General features: G+C 50.8%; 6 protein-coding genes across 6 annotated transcripts; all 6 read right to left on the reverse strand.

The window, feature by feature from the left end:
• Positions 1–96: 96 nt before the first annotated feature.
• BU24DRAFT_385316 (long-chain fatty acid transporter-like protein) lies at positions 97–2,541 on the reverse strand. The gene is made up of 4 exons (XM_033524873.1): positions 2,216–2,541; positions 1,702–2,150; positions 708–1,633; positions 97–632 (listed from the first exon to the last, which is right to left on the reverse strand). The coding sequence occupies exons 1-4, from the start codon at positions 2,220–2,222 to the stop codon at positions 128–130; spliced, it is 1,887 nt and encodes a 628-aa protein (XP_033387003.1). The 5' UTR covers positions 2,223–2,541; the 3' UTR covers positions 97–127.
• A 476-nt stretch (positions 2,542–3,017) lies between these two features.
• Positions 3,018–4,397, reverse strand: BU24DRAFT_439175 (NAD(P)-binding protein; the record flags this gene model as incomplete). The annotated part of the gene is made up of 4 exons (XM_033530288.1): positions 3,018–3,228; positions 3,314–3,434; positions 3,596–4,201; positions 4,305–4,397. 4 exons carry the CDS (start codon positions 4,395–4,397, stop codon positions 3,068–3,070), a joined length of 981 nt encoding a protein of 326 aa, XP_033387004.1. The 3' UTR covers positions 3,018–3,067.
• Positions 4,398–5,113: 716 nt separating this feature from the next.
• BU24DRAFT_405432 (uncharacterized protein) lies at positions 5,114–8,860 on the reverse strand (the record flags this gene model as incomplete). Its single annotated transcript, XM_033525699.1, has 3 exons — positions 5,114–6,093; positions 6,142–7,927; positions 7,991–8,860. The coding sequence occupies 3 exons, from the start codon at positions 8,858–8,860 to the stop codon at positions 5,114–5,116; spliced, it is 3,636 nt and encodes a 1,211-aa protein (XP_033387005.1).
• Positions 8,861–9,785: 925 nt separating this feature from the next.
• Positions 9,786–11,624, reverse strand: BU24DRAFT_488753 (uncharacterized protein; the record flags this gene model as incomplete). Its single annotated transcript, XM_033533572.1, has 4 exons — positions 9,786–10,682; positions 10,791–10,967; positions 11,081–11,267; positions 11,436–11,624. 4 exons carry the CDS (start codon positions 11,622–11,624, stop codon positions 9,868–9,870), a joined length of 1,368 nt encoding a protein of 455 aa, XP_033387006.1. The 3' UTR covers positions 9,786–9,867.
• A 2,359-nt stretch (positions 11,625–13,983) lies between these two features.
• Positions 13,984–15,698, reverse strand: BU24DRAFT_341132 (aldehyde dehydrogenase; the record flags this gene model as incomplete). Its single annotated transcript, XM_033523261.1, has 4 exons — positions 13,984–14,425; positions 14,484–15,073; positions 15,132–15,531; positions 15,634–15,698. 4 exons carry the CDS (start codon positions 15,696–15,698, stop codon positions 13,984–13,986), a joined length of 1,497 nt encoding a protein of 498 aa, XP_033387007.1.
• Positions 15,699–18,424: 2,726 nt separating this feature from the next.
• Positions 18,425–19,947, reverse strand: BU24DRAFT_405435 (uncharacterized protein; the record flags this gene model as incomplete). The annotated part of the gene is made up of 4 exons (XM_033525700.1): positions 18,425–18,689; positions 18,743–18,984; positions 19,635–19,664; positions 19,714–19,947. The coding sequence occupies 4 exons, from the start codon at positions 19,945–19,947 to the stop codon at positions 18,425–18,427; spliced, it is 771 nt and encodes a 256-aa protein (XP_033387008.1).
• Positions 19,948–20,089: the final 142 nt, after the last annotated feature.

Here is a 20,089-nt window from a genome sequence, read left to right on the forward strand (position 1 = left end):
TCATTATTTTACTGATTAGTGTTCATTCACATTGCCAACAATTGTACGTGTATCCAAATGACAGTTTGAATCTACAAATGACGTAGTAATTTGCCTAGCTAACACACCACCAATTCTATCGTATATCTCAGGTCAATCTAATACTCTTGTCTTTAATGCCCTCCCAATCCTTTCTCTCAAAAGGCATATATCTATCACTGTTCGGCGCCAACCAATATATCTTATCGTCACCCGTCACAAGATCAGGATCCACGCCCTCCCTCTTCAGCCTGCCCTTCTGAATCTTCAACGTACCGGTATATTCCAGCGCCGGAGTGACCCTCAAGAACAACGGCACCGCGTATCCCGGCAGCACCGCTCTAGCATGTGCCGCAAGACCCTGGAAGTCGAACGTCGATTCCGTCACACCGTCCGCCATGACGATTGATGCAGCTCCGGCACGCCCGTCGTAGCCTGGCACAGAAACGCCATAGGCGTTCGTCTCGGCGATCTGGGGGTACTTGCCAATCATGTCGGCGACCTCGTTAGTGGACACGTTCTCCGACTTCCAGCGGAAGGTGTCGCCTAGACGGTCGACGAAGAAGACTCGTCCGTCGCTGTCTTGTCGCATCATGTCGCCTGACTTGAACCATCTATATTTCGAACGTTAGTCTGAGAAGACGCATCGAGGACAAGGTAAGGAGACATATGAAGGCGGTTGGACTTACAAGTCTCCCTTTTCGAAAACATCTGCGATCCTCCTTCCCACTGTGGCCTTGTCGTTGTTGAAGTATCCCGGCGTAGACGCGATGACTTCGGGTGTGAGCTTATGCAACACCTGTCCAGGCTCGTTGGTCCCACAACGGATCGCAAAGCCGTTCTCATCGCGCATAATGTCCTCGGTATCCACGTCCATCTTGACACGGACTTCCTGGTCACTATACTTCCAGTTCCAGATCAGCCCGCGGAGACCGATGGTGTGCGCGGTAAATGGGCCTGCATTCCTATTGAACGTAGCGCCGAGACCATCCGTCGCGGCGTATAGTTCATTGATGATGGGGATGTTGAAGCGCTCGCGGAAGGGCTCCCATACATCTGGCCTCATGCCGTTTCCCCACGCCACCTGGACGCAATGGGCGCGCTCGTGCGGGTTGGGAGGACCGTTGAGGAGGTATCGACATAGCTCGCCGACGTATTGGATGATTGTGGCTTTGGAGGTCGCGACTTCGGGCCAGAATGTCTTGTGACTGAATTTCCTGCCCAGTACGATGGTAGAGCCGGCGTGGATAGTGGGTGTAGTGCATAGGCCATGTGCGGCGCCATGGTATAGTGGCATGCATGTGTACATCCTGTCTTCCGGCTTGAGCTTTAGGTACTTTGCTGTCATGTGTCCGACCAGGAGTTCGCGTCCGGTTGACATCACGACACCCTTAGGAAGTCCAGTAGTGCCGGAGGTGTAGATCAAGCCACGGACTGACTCAATGGTGATGCTCTCACGGCGAGTCTCTGGAATAGGCGTGTTGTTACTTAGCGACGCAAAGAGCGCTGGATCGTAGTACACGATCTTGACATTCAGTCCTTCGAGTTCACCGCGGCATGGCTCGACATTGCTCTTGACATCAGAGTCTGTGATCAAATATCTACTTCCACATAGCTAGACTCAATGTCAGCCACGCCTAATCTCGTCTGCGGTTAAGTTTGGTTTTGAGATTGCAAACATACCTTGACACAGTGCACCAAGCCCTCGCCAGTCAGATTCCAGTTCACAAAGCTCGTGATCGCACCAATTGCGTCCAGAGCGAACCACAGCATCAAGTACTCTGGAGAATTCCCCCCATCAATAGCAACAACCTCTCCGACTTCGATACCCAACTCGTTCATCAACCAATTCCCCGTGGTAATAATCTTGTCGAAGAACTGCCGGTACGTATACGTCTTCCCTTCGAAGATGAGAAATGGATGATTTGGCTGCTTGCGGAGTGCGTGGTCCTCGAAGACATGGTATGTCAAGACGCGCTTTGAAGCAACGCGGGAGCCGATGTAGTTGACGACTTCTTGTGTCGGGGACAGACCGCCTCGGTCGCCAGTAAGGTCGTGGTAGATGTGGAATTTGGCGTTGAGGTAGGCGGCTAGGGCTGCTGTGCCTGCGGCTGCGCCGGCGACAATGGGTACTGTAGTTATCGATCAGTATGGGGTTGTACAATGCATGCTCAGTCATCGTATGGTTGCAACATACATGCCATGTTTGCGAATTGAGATAATAAGTCCTGCTTCAATACTCTATCCTGTCTTTCGACAATAGTATTTCAAGCACCGCAAGTCAGATCTCTATTTACAGATGTGCGCCACACACAATCCAATACCTCTCTCCTATTTTCCAGGTACACCTTTCGATTGTGTATGGAGAGCAAGGAAGACGAGATTCTGTCGGGAAACATGACGAGTACTTCTTATCGAGTAGCCAGCTATATAGCAGCTACCGCGAATGAGTTTAGTCCGCATTTTCCTACGAGGGGTTCTGAAGCAAAGATCACCGAGGTTGGATAACGGAGGACGAACGAGTCAGCGAATGACGTTGCTCAATTCTGGGGGTTGGACGTCCCTTGACGCTAAAACCCCGCAAATTTGGGGGTTGTTAACCACGGATAAAGTACCGTTATTTCCGAGCTCCTCTTTGTTGACCGACGACATTGGAAATCTTAAATTTTATTGGATTCTGATAATGATAGTCGTGGATATTGACAATAATGACTGCGCGGAGTAATGTGTACGAAGTTTGCACCAGCAGGTTTTTCACGATAACTTCCCAGTCGCTTTAACATTGGCTGATATTGAGCTATCAGGATTCAAGACAGCGGTTAAACCTCTTGGTCCCTCAGGTAGCTCGATATCATAGAGGATTATACGTGTCACAGATCTAACCTTGCTTATCATAAGCTATAGCTGCATGGCTTGATGCAGATGAAACGGTAAACCAGGTAGTGGGATATTAATTTATTCTAGACCTATCATCCTTCTTTAACTTTGAACACGAGCTGTTATGCCCATATTCTTTCATAGCATAGCTCGATACTTCATCGTCAGAACGTCACATATACTCCCCACAGACCCTCTCACAAACATTCCACAGCTTCTCTCCGTGTCCAGACTCAATACCCTTGTTGACACCTGGATTCACGATTCCGCCGAGTCTGCCCCAGGGAATGACATAGCATCCATTGTTCTCTGGTGTAATTTCCGGCGACCAACCTATTTTCTCACAAAATAAGAAAGATTAGAATTCGTAAATCTTGTAATGGGGGACACGATCTTTCGAAAAGGAGAGGTATCTTACCTGCGAATAGCTCCGTATAAGCACCCATGAGTACCGGATAGGTCAGCACCCATCCGATCAACTTCATCGTCCATGTAGCATGTCGATTGAGCTCCGATTCGAGATTTCCCGGGTTGAAAGACTAGACGAAGTGTAAGAAAAGGGGCAGGTCGCTACAAAAACCAAAATGATCCCCGGATCCCAGATCTTCCCTCCTGCCCATATTGCACATAGCTCGTAAAGAAAGGGAAACAAAGAATGAAACAGAAGAAGACGAACGAACAAAAGGAGGTATGGACTTACGGCAGACACAACACCCGACCCTCCAAATCTCTTTGCTGTCTCCTTCCCCAGCAAAACATTCCCAACCTTGCTCTGCCCATATAGAGCCTCGTTCGTCAAATCACCCTTAACCAGTCCCGTCTGATCGTCGAACTCCAACCCACCCGGTGGAGCAGCGAGTTCCACCGCGAGACTCGCCGCCCAGATGACTCTCACCGCGCCCTTGTTCTCCGCCTCCTTCGCCGTCTTCTCAAGCAATGGAAGGAGAAAGTACGTAAACAGCCACGGCCCATAAACGTTCGTCGCGGTCTGCAAATCGTGACCCTGGGCGGACTTGGACCCAATGGGGGGTGCCATGACTCCCGCGTTGTTGACGAGGACGTCGAGCCTCGATTCCCTACGCAGGAACTCCTCTGCGGAGCCTTTGATGGTGCTGAGGTCCGCGAGGTCGAGGGATAGGAACTTGAGGCATCCTGTTGAGTTTGGATGCGAGGTTTGCAAGGTGTGGATTGCGTTTTTGGCTTTTTGAGCGTCGCGCCCGGCGATGTAGATGGTTGCGTTTTTGGCGTAGAGGATGGTGGTTAGGGAGAGGCCGATGCCGGTGTAGCCGCCTGTCACTATGTGTACCTGTTGTGCGGATTAATTGTGAGTGTGAGTGCGATTGTGAGAGATCGATCAACACTGGGTGGGTTGGTTCGAGTGTGTACAGGGGTGTTTATATATCTCGTACCTTTCCAGTTTGATCTGGGAGGTCCTTCTCTGTGAAGCGTGGTGCCGGGATGCGGAAGGACTGGTCTCGAAATGCAGAGAATGTCGCACCCATGATTGTAAGGAGATCAATTGGTCTAGATGTGATTGTTTATTGCTGGGTAGAGTGGAGAATCGTATAAAGAAAGTCCGACGCGTGCTTGCAATGCTCTATGTTGGGGAGGTGTCGAGGTTTTATGGAGTGCAGTAACACAGCACCACTATGAATGAATCAGACTTCAAAGATGGTCAAATAATATATAAAAACCCCGAACCGTGGCTGGTGCGGTCGAGATGCATGGTAGCTGCTGATAGGGACAAGTAAACGTTGATCTTCGTGATGTCTTACTATTGTGCGGACGAAATCGATCGCGCTGGCTATGACGATCTCTCGGGTGTAAGAACCACAAAACTGGGACAAAGAATTTGGTCCGGCGTCTCCTCCGCGATCCGGTGTAACATCAAAACAATTGTCCAGATTCGCTACAAACAAACAAAGGAAGGCCCAATGCCCTCGTCGCTCTATTGGACTTACGGCTGCTGATTTCCAAACTATGCTAACTAGGAACAACGGGATATCGAAACTTAATGTCTACGCCTTCCACTAGCAATTCCATTCCATGCCAAACACCTTCTAGTATGCAAGAGAGTATGTCTTAAATGGCATTCATTTGATCGTGACATCCGAGAAAAGGATCTGAACCATTTCGTCCAAAATTGTGAATGCAAGATGAGTACTGTCAATCGTTAACTCCGTTCCATATCTCCGAATTCGTTCGTCCAGTTTTCAACTTACTTTAACCTCTCGTTGTTCAACGTAGCCAGAAGTCTTCGACTTGCTGATTGTGCATTACCTCGTCCGACTACGCTAGCTGCAAGCTCCGGTATAAGGGTGGCGAGAACTACGCCGGCCTCTGTCCTGCTCTTCGAACGGTCCGCTGCTGTTCGCTCCGTGCTCTGCTTGAGCTTGCCATTAGGCCACATGCTGTCCTTCAGCGTCTCTATGTACTTGACAATGTTGTCCTCTGACAGGAACGTGTCAAAATTATCTCGAACTTTACGTTCAATTGTCCCACCTAGTAATTGATGCAACACAACAACTACTGCTCGCCCGCGTAACCAATTATTCTCGCGGTTCAGCTCAAAGACTTCGAGGAATATGTCGCAGATCGGTTTTACGAAAGGTTCGAGTTCCTTATTCTCGAATGCAAGAAGTTCTGCTTCTGCTTCAGCATCTGAGTTCGGTTGCTGTCCAGGGAGGACCGCCGCTGCGGGAGCACCCGGAAGGGCGGGAGCACCAGGTACCGTGCCATTGGTAGCAGCCAATTGATTTGTTGCAGCAGTTATGAGATTCTGACCTGCCACCGATAATTGATCGAGAACGGGAATGTTACCAAGGAACTCCTCCATGCCGTCTGCAACGGAACTATAAATTCGCGTGACAAAATCGCGACTGTCAACGTCCTGAGCTGCCGGATCGGTCGGCGATATGGCTTGCTGAGATAAGAAGGCACGCAGCTCGCGACTGCGGCATACCGAAGGTATGAGCAGCAAATCTCTCAAGTACTTCTCCAGACCCAAGCGCCGCTTGTGTAGAAAGTCCTTCTGCAGCTTCAACATCATTTGTCGGCGCGGAAGCTCTAAATGTCGCACTTGGGGGAACTTTGCGCGGAGTTGCTTGTTCAATTCGTGAAACTCGCTGTAGCGACGCGTAATGACCCAACCTGCAGCGGGCATATGATCTCCCGCTTTCCTTCGAACTTCTATTACATCTAAAGAAATGTTAGCTAGAACTATACACTACGAGTGATGTAACTTACACATGGCGTATTCTTTTCCATCCTCTTCGGTCCCCACCATGATTGATTGAATGAAGACAGTTGCACGTCCGTACAAACTGTTGTCACTCTCTTGCACTATGTACTGCTGCCTCTGCAACTCCTTTCTCTGGATCTCTCGTTGCAAGCTAGCTTTGGATTTCCGTAGGATTCGAAGCTCGGCAGCATTATTCGTTAGCTCGGCTTTCGACGTCAAAGAGTCAACGATAGATTCCTGAGTCACCAAGCGTTCAATCTCAGCAGTGAGGGCATCTATTGCTTCTGCCAACCCGAGATCTCCAGGCGCGGCTTCGTGTATCTCGTCTTCATCTGCCTTATTGGAGGCTGATGTCTCTTCGATCTCGTCTTCAAGAAACTTCTCTTCTTCATCCCCGAAGAGGTCGTCGTTGAAAACGCCACGTGTCTTGGGAGCTCCGACTAATCCGAGCGAAGCTATGCTTGGCTTTTGGCTGTCTCTGTGCACCATCATGGGGTGAGGGGATGTTGCTCTTGGTAGCTCCATGGACCCTCTCATCGAATCGTTATCTGGCGAAACTAATCCCGACTCGTGAAACAAGGAACCCTCAGGTTCGCCACCCATAATGTCATCCAAGGCAGCTTGCATAGCATCGACCACTTTAGGATCATCTCCCTTCGCTCGCATGTTTTCGGGGTCTGAATTCAAACTTGCGATCGAGTTGCCCAACGGGTCGCTGTCGTAGTCGTCGTCGAAGAGTGGCGGTCTTGTCGGAGCCCCATCTAGCGATCGACGCATGGGGGGATCAATTTCCTTGATAATTCCCTGGCTTTTTAGGTCTGAAGAAGAAGCAACGGCTCTCCGCAGGTCAGGCACCTGCAGTGCATGCTTTGGGGTGGATTGCGTGCGAGACACTCTGGCAGGCGGTGCGAGCGGTTCGTCGAGCGTCTGCGCTATCGACCTTGCCTTGGAAGCATTTGCTGCCTCGTCCATAGCCAACCACTTGTAGTATAGATCTGATCTCTTAAACCTTCTGAAGTGAGGCTCCTGAAGCTCATCATAGACGGCAGTTTGTGCTTGCAAGAGACGACGCCTCGCATTGTAATATTGCTGCGGAGTAGCTTGTCGGCCAGCCTTTAGAAATTCTCTGACTGCCACTCGCGCGTCGGGCAGAATCTTAAGCTCAGGCTTTGACAGATAAGCTTCGTTGATCTGCGCCAGATCAGCGCGATCGGAATCCTTCCACGCCGGCAGAGAGCCAAGATGCTCCACAGGTTCATCTGTATCGTGCTCGAGAGGATTCCGGAACCCGTCAACCACGATCCAGAACTGGACAAGATTCATCAAGCTCAAGCGATCCATGTACTCCATGAAGCAGGACAACCCAGAGGAGTCGTAGAGCACATCCCGCAGAGACGCATTCTCGAACTTAGATGTCGTTCGCTTGTGTTTCGGCTTCTCCTGAGCAGCAACTTTCGCCCTCACCGACCCACCCGCACTCAGGGCGGTCACCTTCTGGTCTAGAATCCGTCTTGCTGTTTCGAGACGCCGGAGATACACGGGATCTTGCCCTTCCACCATCGAATCCTTTCGCAATTGGCTGGAGATCTCGCTACGGAATCGGCGAGCGTCGGCCAGGGTATTCGTCTGCCGAATGGCTCGGATGAACCTTTCGAACCGACGTTCATTGTCGTGCGGCGCCAGAGTCGGGAATTGAAGGTTCTTTGGCTGCTTCGGGGAAGCGGGGGTCTGCTCGTCGAGGGCAGCACGGAGCTTGCGAACCGTGGTTCGCTCTTGGAGCAAGGTACGTCCCTACTCCAGTCAGTCGGGAATCCAAACTGCGAACACGAAGCACGAAATATACAAACTACTCACATAACCTTCCATCAATTGATTCCAAGTATCCGGATCAGCAAGCATTTGCATCACGGGGGATAGGATCGCGCAAGCAACGATCTCCTTGATCAACACGTTGACGGCGGGGCTGGTGGCCATATTCGCGGGCAAGACGGATGGTAGCAACTTGTTGACCATTGTACGAAGGTGCTGTTGCTGCACTAGCTTCGTGTTGGAGTACGCCAAAGACGCCGCAGGATGTAATCGGCCATCATTGTACTTGGATGCGATCGCGAGATCGAGCTCTTCCGACTCCGTGACGTTGCGAGAGAGCTTCCGGCCACGAACCACCCGCTCTGCCTCGTAAGCAGCTCGGAGGTGCTCGGTGATCAGAGGTATCATCTTGGAGACAACCGTCTCCACCATATCCACCGCGAGGATGCGATCCCTTATTTCGCCCAGGGCCGCTCGAATGGCACGATCCACCTCGTTCACGAACGTCGGACTCTTACTTATATTCCCGTACCAACCCTTCACGAAGTCGCGCAGTATTAGACCAACCAAAACGTCCAAGCTATCAGATATCATAAAAGAGGGGGGATAGAGGGGCTCCATCATGTACATGGACCGCTTCGTCAGAGCCATCTTCTCAGCTTGCCATTTCCCAGGACTTATAAATGCGACATGTTTCGCGCCGTAGTACACCTCTTCTCTGCCGCCGCCGCCGGTCGAATCCAATCGCCATGCCGTGGTCAATATGAACCATGCTTGTACAGCTATTATGGCGAGCGCGCCTGCGACAAAGGCATACGGGAGGTAGAGGAGCTTGGGTTGCCAGTGCGTGAGGTAGCCCCAGGCGATGAAGACGGCGACGGCGGCGAGGATCACATCTCTGCGCTTCAGGGCCATAATCGTGCGAGTGTCGCCCGATTCAGCATCTTGGTTTTGAATTGGTGGTTCGAGATGGTTGGGCGGTCGGGAGTGGGCGGTGGTGGCTTGTGACGTTTGTCCTGAGCTATATTATGGCGCTAGTATCACAGGTCCGCCCTAGCGTCGATCCCTGTATCAGACTTCATCTGTATGTCTAAAGTATGTTGTAGTTGGAAAAGTACATTTATACGATATGGCATTCACCAAAGGGCTTTGAAATATCAGGTATTCACGGCCCTGGAAGCGGTGTTCCTGAGAGATGATGGTAGCTTCCGTAGATTTATCATTGGCTTCCAACTGGAGTTTGCACAGTACATACAGAGGGTGAGCACGTCAGGCTGGCCCCCTGCTAGCATTTTATGTCCAAGCAGTGTGTCGCGAGCATTAAGATATTTTACTGGCTACAGTACACTCTTAAATAGACATTTTGGTATAGAACATACATGAAGTTAGCAGGTGGCCAGCCCGACGTGCCAACCCTCTGTACATCAACAACCTGTTGCTTCACATTCACATCTTAGACCATTCTCTCGGCCTAATGAGGAAGCCGGAAATAGTCCTGGCCACCCACTGTTTTTACGATCACTACCTAAACACCTTTGTATCTAGTAAAGAATATTAATTAATTTAATATTTAAAGATAGTAGAAATATTGCAAAGCCTAAAGAAATATCTTTAATTTTTGTTATTCTGCCCTTTGTAATGTCTCTGTAGTCAGCTAAATAACCTCACGAGCCTTCCCAGGACTATTTCCGGCTTCCCCCCTTAGGCTGAGAGCCATTCTCAACACACTGCTGAAAGACGACAGGGTTGCAAATATAACCAATCAAAAAGATCGCTCAAGTTTAAAATAAAATATGAAAGTTTAAATTCGCTCATTCAAACTCCCCCTCAAATGTTTTCCCACACCGAGTAGTACACTACCCTGGGATACTAGGCTTATGGAAGTTCTATTTCGCAGGAATCAAAAGGAACGAACAATAGGTTCATACAATTCCATCCTTCCAAACCTCCTTCCTCGTTCTCTCCCTCCCACTCAATCCAACGGAAACAACCCTCTCAACTGTCACCTCATGCCTAACATCTACCACGATTCCCACATCCTCCATCTTCCTCGTCTTGCCATTGCTCTCCCTCTCCCCCATTTCCACATCCCGATCCCCGACGCTGACACTTCTACCCTCAATGATGCCGACGCCCTTGTCTGCACCACTACCAAACCTCTCCCTCCAAACCCCGAGACTCGTTTCACTTACGCCGTAGATGATGGCGTCCGCGAACCCCTGGACAACGATGCACGCCTTGTCCGTAGTCGCGATTCCGAAGGGAGCCGCCTTCCCCGTCACGGACTGATAGATGCGGATCGTGGTCGGGATCGTCCAGATGAGCATGTAGACCAGCGGGTACGACATCATCTGGTAGGCTGTCTTCTTGAGGAGGGGTGACGGCCGTCGCGTGTGCGTGAGGCCTGGCCCACCTATCGCTCCTGTTGCCGCTGCAGTGTTGCCGCTGTTGATGTGATTCGAGGAAGAGGTATTAATGTTCAGTGATTTGGTCTGTGAAAGTGGGGATGGGTTTGTGGGACGGTGTTGGTGGTGAAGTTCAGTGACGGATTCGACATCTGCATCGTTGTGCTCGAACGTCCGTGGCGTGGTATCGTCATTGAACGACATGAAGCGGTTGTGGGCCTTGTATATGAGGCGGTACAGCCTCGCGTATAGGGCCAGGATGATGAGAATGATGATCCATCGTGGGATAAAGTTGACGAGCAGGCGGACCTTGTCGCTCGTGAACCAGCACCCTATATTTCCGCGGGCATTTCGTTAGCTTCGTGTTCCTTTCTAAACGTTTATGAGAAGGAGAGAGAGAAGGTCAGTCAGGAGGGAGAAAACAGAACGAGCAAACCTACAAGCACCAATGTCGCCATATCCCGCCAACCCCAACCCTAACGCCGCCCACAGAGCGGAGAGTCCCCACGGTACACTCCACAGCACAATTCGATGCTCTTGGATCCACGACGACACGTGTTTATAATTCCCCAGGATCAGGAATGTGCACACAGCAATGAGAAGGACCCAATAGTCCGCTAGATCGATCGAAACACGCAGTCCCAGTCAGCTTTGGCTCTACTTCCCTCTGAATCAGTGGGTGAGTGCGCACACTGGGGAGGAGAACAAAAAGAAAAGAGGAGTAGCGTACTCTGAACGACGAAGAACTGCGTCATGAAGCCATTGAAGCTGCAAAATCCCTTCTGCTCGGGCGCGGAGAGGTATCTGCCTGATATGTTCATGGCGCATGATGACAGGAAGTTGACGGCCATCCAGAAATCGGATATCGCCAGCCCAAGAATGAGCTGGTGACGGAAGGTGCGTACTTGCTTGAATAACTGAGTTACCCCAAAGGTATGTGTTAGTAGGTTGATTATAGACGAAACATGTAAGGACAGTAGGTGGTTGCATCACAGAACAAACGAACATAATGTATCACATCACAACCCCCCGACACAACCACCGTTCATAGAGACGGAAGACAAGTTTAAGAGAGAGGAACGTACACAAAAACTCAAGACAATCCACCCAGCGCCGAGGATGCTCAACAACGACACCACGAGTATGGCCGTGCTCTGCACCTTCGTTTCCCATGGTTTCTGGGGAGCCGACAGCACAGTTCTCTCCTGCAGCGAGGAGACGATCCCCGTGCTGTCGATCACCATCCGTGCCGTGGATAGGAAGTGTTCGTCCATTGTGGTGGTAGGGATGGTGGTGATGATATCGGACCGTAGCGTACAGCCTTCACGCACGAGCAAGAGTAGGGTGGATGTGCTGGTTAATGATATATGCCTTGACAGGCAAACCCCCTATGAAACCACCTTCTCAAAAGAGATCGAATTGAGTCGAATCGAAATCGACTCAATTAATTCAGAAGGAAGAAAGCAAGAAACGAGCATGCACACACTGACAAGCAGCGCGCGTGGGCGTGCGTGCGTACGAATAACGTGGATATCAGAAAATGAGCGAAGGAGAGACGAAAACGGCCCGTGGACAGAGCGTGTTGATCATATACTTTAAGGTTGCGCAATTATGGCTTTCTCATATTCACAGCATATCATATCCGTGGAAAGAGCATGAGCATGGCTGCATGGGCATTGGTATTGGCATGGGTATGGGTATCGGCGCCCCCCATAGATCCTCAGGCAAAGGAAAGGACCGATAATTATCAGGAGCTCCTTTCCTTTGCTTCCTTTCGCGATTCATGAGTCGTGGTTCGAGATTAGGATTTAAGATAGATACGGGGGAAAGATAGAGAGATAGACGGGAAAAAGTAAATAAAAAGGGCCTAGGATTATGCCTCGCTACCTCTCCCTCCCTCACTCTCTCGCCCAACGCTCCTCCTTGCTGATAAAAATTCCCCATGAACAAACACGAAAGAAAAGAAAAGAAAACATGAAGGACGAACATCCAAGGCGTCGCAGACGTTTCCATTCGACAATCCATCCCAGGGGTTGCTGGTTGCAGGTGCAGATACACAGGGAGGTACACATTACCGTTATCAACGCCACATCCTCTGGCCTCAGCGCAGCGCAGCGCCCACCCCAAGTAAACTCACCGACCAACGACCGAGAAGCGAGAAGCGAAAGATAGTACTCGAGTCCTGACGGGAAAACAAAAACGTGCACATTTGTCTACACGGTAGTTAGATCATGATGGAGACATGAAAAGACGGTCGGACGCTTGGTAATGGAGTTCGGGTCCAATTCACATTCACATGCGCTTGGCTGCTCGCTGCTCGCTGTCCCTTATCTATCTCCCCCATCCTCCCACCGCATTCCAAAACACACGCGCGCAAGCGAGCGAGGGCAAAAAGCAAAAAAAGGAAGAAAAAGGCGAGTAACTACTCCGTACACAGTATACACATGTACATACTTACTCAGTACTAAGTAGGCTTACAGAAACGCGAACACGAACGCTAAAAAGAACGTGGGCGCTATGGGATTGTTTACCTGTAGTTCCCTAGCGTCAGGTACGGTATCGTATCGTATCTAGATAAGGGAAGGGGAAGGGGAAGGGGAAGGGAATAAGGGGTCGATCCACGAGGAAGCGAGAGTAGGTATGGTATCAAAGAGTATGGAAAGAGAACTTATGACTGAATCTCTGTGTCTATCTCAAACACTAAAACTAACAATAGTAGCCTAGAAAGGCGTTCAAGAAAGAAAAGGAAGAAAATACATGGCATGACATAGCGTAGCAGAGCATCATCTCGTTGATATCGCCCCCCCAGCGAAGCGAAGCGAAAGAAAAAATAACTGTGGATGTATGTGCCTCACAAGTTTCCTGATTCGGAAGTTCTCACCCCAAACCCCAAAGGAGGGCGTCCTGCATATGGATGAATGTGCATGCTGTACGGAGTATGTGGGGGAGGGTAAAACAGGTCCCCCCGTGGGGTGTGATTCTGACAGACAGGTGAATCCATTCTCTTCTTTTTCTCTCTTGACATCTGAAGTGCGTAGGTGGTTGTGTAGGTGGCTGCAGATGCGAATGGGAATGCCATGTCGAGGTCGGATGCGTCGTTATGATAGGTACCTACCTGATCAGCTCATCTCCTTTTTTGCTCTCGTCTAAATGTTCCTTCTTGGAAAGACGGTAGAATCGAGACGCAATGCATTGTGCCTGCGTGGCTTTTCTCTCGTGGCGATTAAAGGAGGAGCGAGGCGTGGTCCCGATAAGCGTTCAGCCCTCGTGGGGGTGTGGGCTCTTAACCTAAAGGGGAAGTCGGAGATATAGTCCTGACCACCGCCCACCATTGTTATGATCACCACCCAAGCACCTTTGCATCCAGCAAAGAATATTATATCATTTAGTATTTGAATTTAATAGCAATATTGCAAAGCCTTAAGAAGTGTTCTTAATATAAGCAATCCTCTCGCTTAATGCAACATTCGACATCATAGGTATGCCAAGACTTGAAGAGTGAAACAGGATGCAATTTTTTCCTGAAAACTAGATTTATATGTACATGGGCAATGGTCAAAACAAGCCAACCCGTTCCAATTGATGATATATCGTGTCACGTTAAAGTTCCTTTTCGAAAGGTCGTCCGGTGCTCTAACCGAAGAGTGCGTCGCCCAGACGGATGGAAACAGTCTTGGTTTGGATATAGTTCTCAATTGCAGCCTCACCGAGCTCACGGCCAATCCCAGATTCCTTGAAGCCACCGAACGGAAGCTGCCAATGAAGAGTGTTATAGCTGTTTACCCAGACTGTTCCGGCGCGGATGCTGTTGGCGACCTCGAGAGCGGTGTTGAGGTTGGTGGTGTGGACGGCAGCAGCAAGACCATAGGTCGAGTTATTGCCAAGAGCGATGACCTCATCCTTGGTCTTGAACTTGGAGACTGAGCAGACGGGGCCGAAGATCTCCTCCTGGACGATCTTCATGTCCTCGGTGACGTTGCTGAAGATGGTCGGCTCAATGAAGTAGCCCTTGTCACCCTTGCGCTTACCACCGGTCTCAACCGTGGCACCAGCAGACTTGCCGTGCTCGATGTAGCTATTGTTGTGTTAGCAGCTGATGCGGGGAATTTCAATTTGCTCTCGATTGTTCTTACCTCATGATCCTGTCGAACTGGAGCTGAGAGACTTGAGGACCCTGGAAGGTCTCGGGGTGGAATGGGTCACCGACAGCGTTCTGCTGTGCACGCTCCTTGAATCGCTGGAGGAACTTGTCGTAGATGCCCTCCTGTACGTACACACGCGAACCGGCGCAGCAGCACTGACCGTGGTTGAAGTAGATACCGAAGTTGACCCACGAGATGGCGTTCTCAATGTCGGCGTCGTCGAAGACAATGTTGGGGCTCTTTCCGCCGAGCTCGAGAGTGACCTTCTTCAAGTTGGAGCCAGCAGCAGCCTTCATGATCTGGCGACCGACGACAGTGGATCCAGTGAATGCAACCTTGTCAATGTCCATGTGGGAGGAGATGGCAGCACCGGCGACCTTTCCGAAACCAGAGATGATGTTGACAACACCTGGGGGGAAACCGGCCTCCTTAACAAGGTTGGCGGCGACCAAAGCGGAGAGAGGAGTCTGCTCGGCAGTCTTGAGGACGACGACGTTACCGGCGGCGATGGCAGGGCCAATCTTCCACGCCCACATGAGAAGGGGGAAGTTCCATGGGATGATCTGTCCGCAAACACCGATCTGATCGTCGTTAGTATCACTCTCATTCTAAACTTTCCAATGCGAGGCAGTTGCTTACGGGCTCCTTGCGGATGTAGTTGAAGGTCTCGTGATTGGTGTCAACGACCTTGCCCTCGATCTTGTCTGCCCATCCACCATAGTACCTCAAGCAGCCAACAGCAGCTCCGACGTCACCCTTGGCCATGGTGATGGCCTTGCCATTGTCGAGCGACTCGACGGCGGCGAGGATGTCGACGTTCTTCTCGAAGAGGTTGGCAAGGTTGACGAGGAGCTTGCCGCGGTTCTCTGGGGTCTCAGTCCTCCAGGGACCGTTGAAGGCCTTTCGTGCGGCCTGGACGGCGATGTCGACATCCTTCTCGGTGGCCTCGTGGACCGAGGTGATGACCTCCTCGGTGGCGGGGTTGATAACCTCAAAGGTCTTGCCGTCGACACCCTTGACCCACTCGTTGTTGATGAAGCTGTTTGACCATTTGTCAGCCGTGGGGACACAAGAACAAGGGCATGCGTAGTAGCGCGGAATGGAATTGGGGATGAGGGACATGATATGGAAGCCCACTTACAGGCCAGTAGGTTGCTCGTACTCACCCGTGTGGGGAGTCTTGAGCTTGACAGAGAGACCAGACATGATTGTGTGGAAGACTATGATCGAATTGAAACTATGGGTATCTTAAAGGAAAAGGAAAGGGTCCAAGACGAGCAGAATGAGGAGTGTGAGGAAGAGTTGAAGAGAAGAGAGGGGTTGGAGCTTGGTGAGGGGGCGAGTGGGAGATATTTAAGTCGTGGCGGAATATGGAGTCGTAGGGGACGACGTTAGTATGACCATGGGCTACGAGTACCTAGTAACTATGGGTAACAGTACACTGAGTAGTCCCGATTTGGGACATAGTTCGCATCCCCTCGGTCTTGAGGATCCCGTCAGTTACAGGCCTGTGTGTCTCTGTATGGACTGTATGGATCTTCTATGGACTACTATGGACCTGTATGGACTGCTAGTGACCAGTATTGGTGCGTGTAATGTCTGAGTGCGGCAAGCCACCCTTTGCTAGCCATTGCTAGCCAGTACTCGACCCATCCTGACCCATCTCGAGGCCGATGTAGCCTATGAGGTTGCACAGGGTGAGAGGAGAAAAAACGAAAAGAGGATTAGTGTGTTGGATGGATGGATGGATGAATGGATGGAGGGGAGAGAAGGGAGGGGTGCATGTCTGAGATGGCCACCAACTGACGCAACGGACAGGGAGCTATGCCATACTATGCCATGCCATGCCATACCAGTGCCCCTCTACTTTGCCTCTGTTCCCCTCTACCCCGCAGAGCCTCGCGTTGTTCGCCTCGTATAGGCATATAGGCACACTCTAGACGCCCTTCCATTATTCATTCACCATTCACCATTACGATTACTACTGTTTTCCTCAGCAATAACTAAACAGACAGAAAAAAAAGAATCAATTATCAAACCCAGATTCCTATACTACTGTAGACTACTTGTCGATCCAGGGTATTCCAATTCAAGCAATATTGTATACATGCTACAATGTTCAATCCCATGTCCCAATATCAATGTCTTCAAACACACATCAGAATCGATAACTAATCATCCAACCCACCCATTGACCTCGCTGTCGTCAGCAAACCTCCAATGCAATACACAACCTAACACGCCAAAAAAACCTCAAACTGTTTACTTATCACCGCCCTAGATATCCCGAAGGCCACCTCTCTCGACTTGCGAAGAGTGTATCAGGTATTAGCGTGTGTGTGGGCCACCACCACCTACCCACCCATTCGCGCCCGCCGCCGCCTTAGTCTCCATCCAGCCTCCTCGGCTTCCTTTCGAGCGAGCTTCCGCTGTCGCAGAGACACCTTACGAGTTACTTGCACTGCCCCCAAGAGGTATTGGGTACGCCGTATAGCAAACGGTATACATCTCGCTGTCCTTCACACCGAGATCCCCTGGGGAGGAGGGGAGGGTGGGAAGCGAAATAGAGATTGAAAATTTGCGGGCACGTTGAATGCTTTTCTTGGAAGCTTAGCTTTTTTTTTCATTGTTGTACAAGTAACTATAACATCAGATGGGAACATACAGCGTATCGGTTCGTACAGCAAGCAGCTCCCTCGTACAAAGTGAGAGTAGATATCGGATGAGCGCAACAGTCGATTGACTTGCTTGCCGGCGTCGGCCCTATTCCACCCCATTGCAACCAACCAGAACCAACGACCCCATTCAAACCGTGGACTCTGTGGAGGGCGCACGCGGGGACGAGGAAGCTAACATTCCTCTCTGGCCTGACTTTTTCTCCGCACAGAGGGAAGCAAAGGGATGGGCTTTGACAGCTTGACAAGTCTAGAGCCGCAGTACCGAGCACCACTGCTTTCTTACGGGCTCTCCCCCATATCACACCATATTCTTTTCCCCTTGGGGTTCCTATCGTTGTATTCTATCTCTGCCTCTTCCTTCTACCATTTCCCATAACCCGTGGGCCGTGACACAAAGTCTAGATCCTGCTGCTCGGCTGCTTGTTCTTGTGTCTCAAAGCTTAGTCTGACAATCGTCCCTGTCGTCCAATGATAATCCCCTTGGATCCCTGAGGTCCATTGGTCCCTTGGGTCTCTTGGTCCCCTTCCCGCCACCACGGAATCAATTCCACCCCTCAATAAACCCACGAGTACCTCTTGTCCAAGTTCCGCTGTCCTTTAAGTATTGCTTCATGCTTTGTTAAGCATTGTATTCTTGTTTTCTTCTAGACACATTTGTGCTGATCCAAGTCCATGCCCCTTCTACCTAACTAACTGTTGGAGCGCACCTTGTCTAGCACCAGATCTCCCTCCTCTGCGGAACCTCCCGCCCCTACACTCTACCGTAAAATCAACGAATCGAGAACCAGAGATTGTATAATCAGCATGGACAATCGAATCGAGAATTAGAGATTGTATAATCAACATGGACAATCGCGTTGATCCTCGGAGTCTTTCCAGAAAACCCCATCGCAAGGCATACTAGGATCATACAATCAATGCATCTTTGGAGGTTCGAATCACTGGGATGTAGCAACTGGGAAGTAGCAACTATTGGCATTCGCTAGCTTAAGTGGATGGCCGTGGAGCATTCTGAAGACCGATAGACCGATGAACCGAAAGGGAATGAAGTTAAAGTGTAGTATACAAGTTTGGTCGTCTGCTAATGGTGACGTTTGGTTGTGCCTGACAATGAAAAGAAAAAGGAAAGCCGGTCTGATACCACTCGTGTGCAAAGTCGACAGTCGTCTGCTCCGGAACCCCTGCCTGTGATCCCCCTATCCCGTCATAAATAGATCTAATGGATTGTTTCAATCAATCCCGTGGTTAGACACTTCACAATGTCTCGTCGTCCATGTTGATGTCTCCAGCAGCAGGGGCGGCCGCTCCACCGTTGGTAACCATGGCATCGTTGCCACCCTCGGCGCTTGGGAAGTAGTCGTTCATCTCAGCGTCCAACTCCTCCACGGTCTTCTTCTTGTCACGGGGAGCTCGGCCTCCACGGCCACGACCACGTCCGCGCTTGTTGTTTGCGCCACGGGGACCGGCAGCAGCTGCCTTGGTAGCGGTAGCCGGCTTGGGCTTATCCTTCTTGGCTTGACTGTTCATGAGATGAGCTTCTAGTTTCTTTCATCGATTGTTCGAGATACATACGTGACGCGGTCAGCAAGCGAGGCCACAGGGGCGGGCGCCGGCGCGTTGGCAGCGCTGACGAGGACCTCAACCTTCAAGAGGCGGTTGTCGATGCGGACATTGTCCAATGCCTTGACGGCCTTAGCAGCCTGGTCAGCCTTGCTGAAGATGACGGTTGCGGCTCCAAGGCTGCGTCCGTTGGGTCCGTATTGCATCATGACGCGCTTGGGCCTGCCAACATTCATGGCGGAGCTGAAGTAATCCTACAATGGGGTATTAGTCGTCGTCGCAAGGAAAAAAACTTCTCGGAAACGGATAAAGCAACGCCAAAAGCAACGCCAAAAGCAACGAGTCCAGGATGGAAGTCAAGTTAGACAAAATCGGCCGAAGATCGAATGGTTCGATAAATCTGATCCGAGGAGGATCATGCTCCAATGCAGAAGTTTCCTTCATATCAGCGAGGCAAGCAGCGAGGCCAGCAGTGATTCCGAGTGAGTTCCAAGAGGTGTTCGCAGGGACATAAGTGCCCAATGTGTCCCTGTCCAGATGAACCCTCTCTCTTGATGACTTTTCAGTCTCGGTCGCCCCTTTCATAATTCTGCGCATTCAAGCCAACAGGATTATATTCTCATCGTGTCACCACTGCCCTCGCTGTATCCAGCCGGCATTAGTCATGATAACATCTCACGCTCTGCTCTTGGTGGTTGCTCACGGTGTGCGGAGTTCTAGACTCGTCGTGTTTGCCAGACACGGATGTCATTATGGAACAACAGCGCTTTCATGTCGCGGTGGACATTGTGATTGCATCCCAAACCAGGCGGCGGAGGAATAATGCTCGACATCGTAGGACTCGCATTTGCATTCCAAATGCGATACAAGCGTAGGTTCAAAGACCGACGTAGGTCTTACATACCTTGAGTTGCGACTCTTCAACGTCCAAAGGCTGTATACAGTCAGCAAGAATAGACGGAACATCATTACATAGAACATACCAAGTTGGAGATCATGATCTTGGATTCGCCGCTTCCTGCGGTAGGAATAGATGCGGCGGCGCCACCTTTGGCTTGCTTCGCGGGCCTCGTGGCCTTCTGAACTCCACCGACGGGGGCTTCGGTGGCAGCGGGGCGGCCGGTGCCAGGACGGCGGCTGCCACGACCACGTCGCGAAGACTGGCGACGGGTCTTGAGGATATCGTCGAGGGACTGGTCGAGTTTTCCGGTAGACATGGTGATGGTTGGAGTGAGAGTTGGTGATGAGTGATTTGGTAAGATTAGAGAGGCGGGGAGTTGGCGAGAGGAGTTGGTATTAGTTGTAATAGAATTTGAAGGTGGATGGTTTGTTTGGCAGAGAATGTGATGAGAGTACGAC

The sequence above is a fragment of the Aaosphaeria arxii genome (assembly GCF_010015735.1).
Source record: "Aaosphaeria arxii CBS 175.79 unplaced genomic scaffold BU24scaffold_2, whole genome shotgun sequence".
In the NCBI taxonomy this organism is placed as follows: domain Eukaryota; kingdom Fungi; phylum Ascomycota; class Dothideomycetes; order Pleosporales; genus Aaosphaeria; species Aaosphaeria arxii.

Excerpts from the sequence above, each read along its gene's own strand:
- BU24DRAFT_385316 (XM_033524873.1), bottom strand. Across the intron at positions 1,634-1,701 it reads GCTTGGTGCACTGTGTCAAG|CTATGTGGAAGTAGATATTT; the intron begins GTATGTTTGCAA and ends CATTGAGTCTAG. Across the intron at positions 633-707 it reads GTTTTCGAAAAGGGAGACTT|ATGGTTCAAGTCAGGCGACA; the intron begins GTAAGTCCAACC and ends TTCGAAATATAG.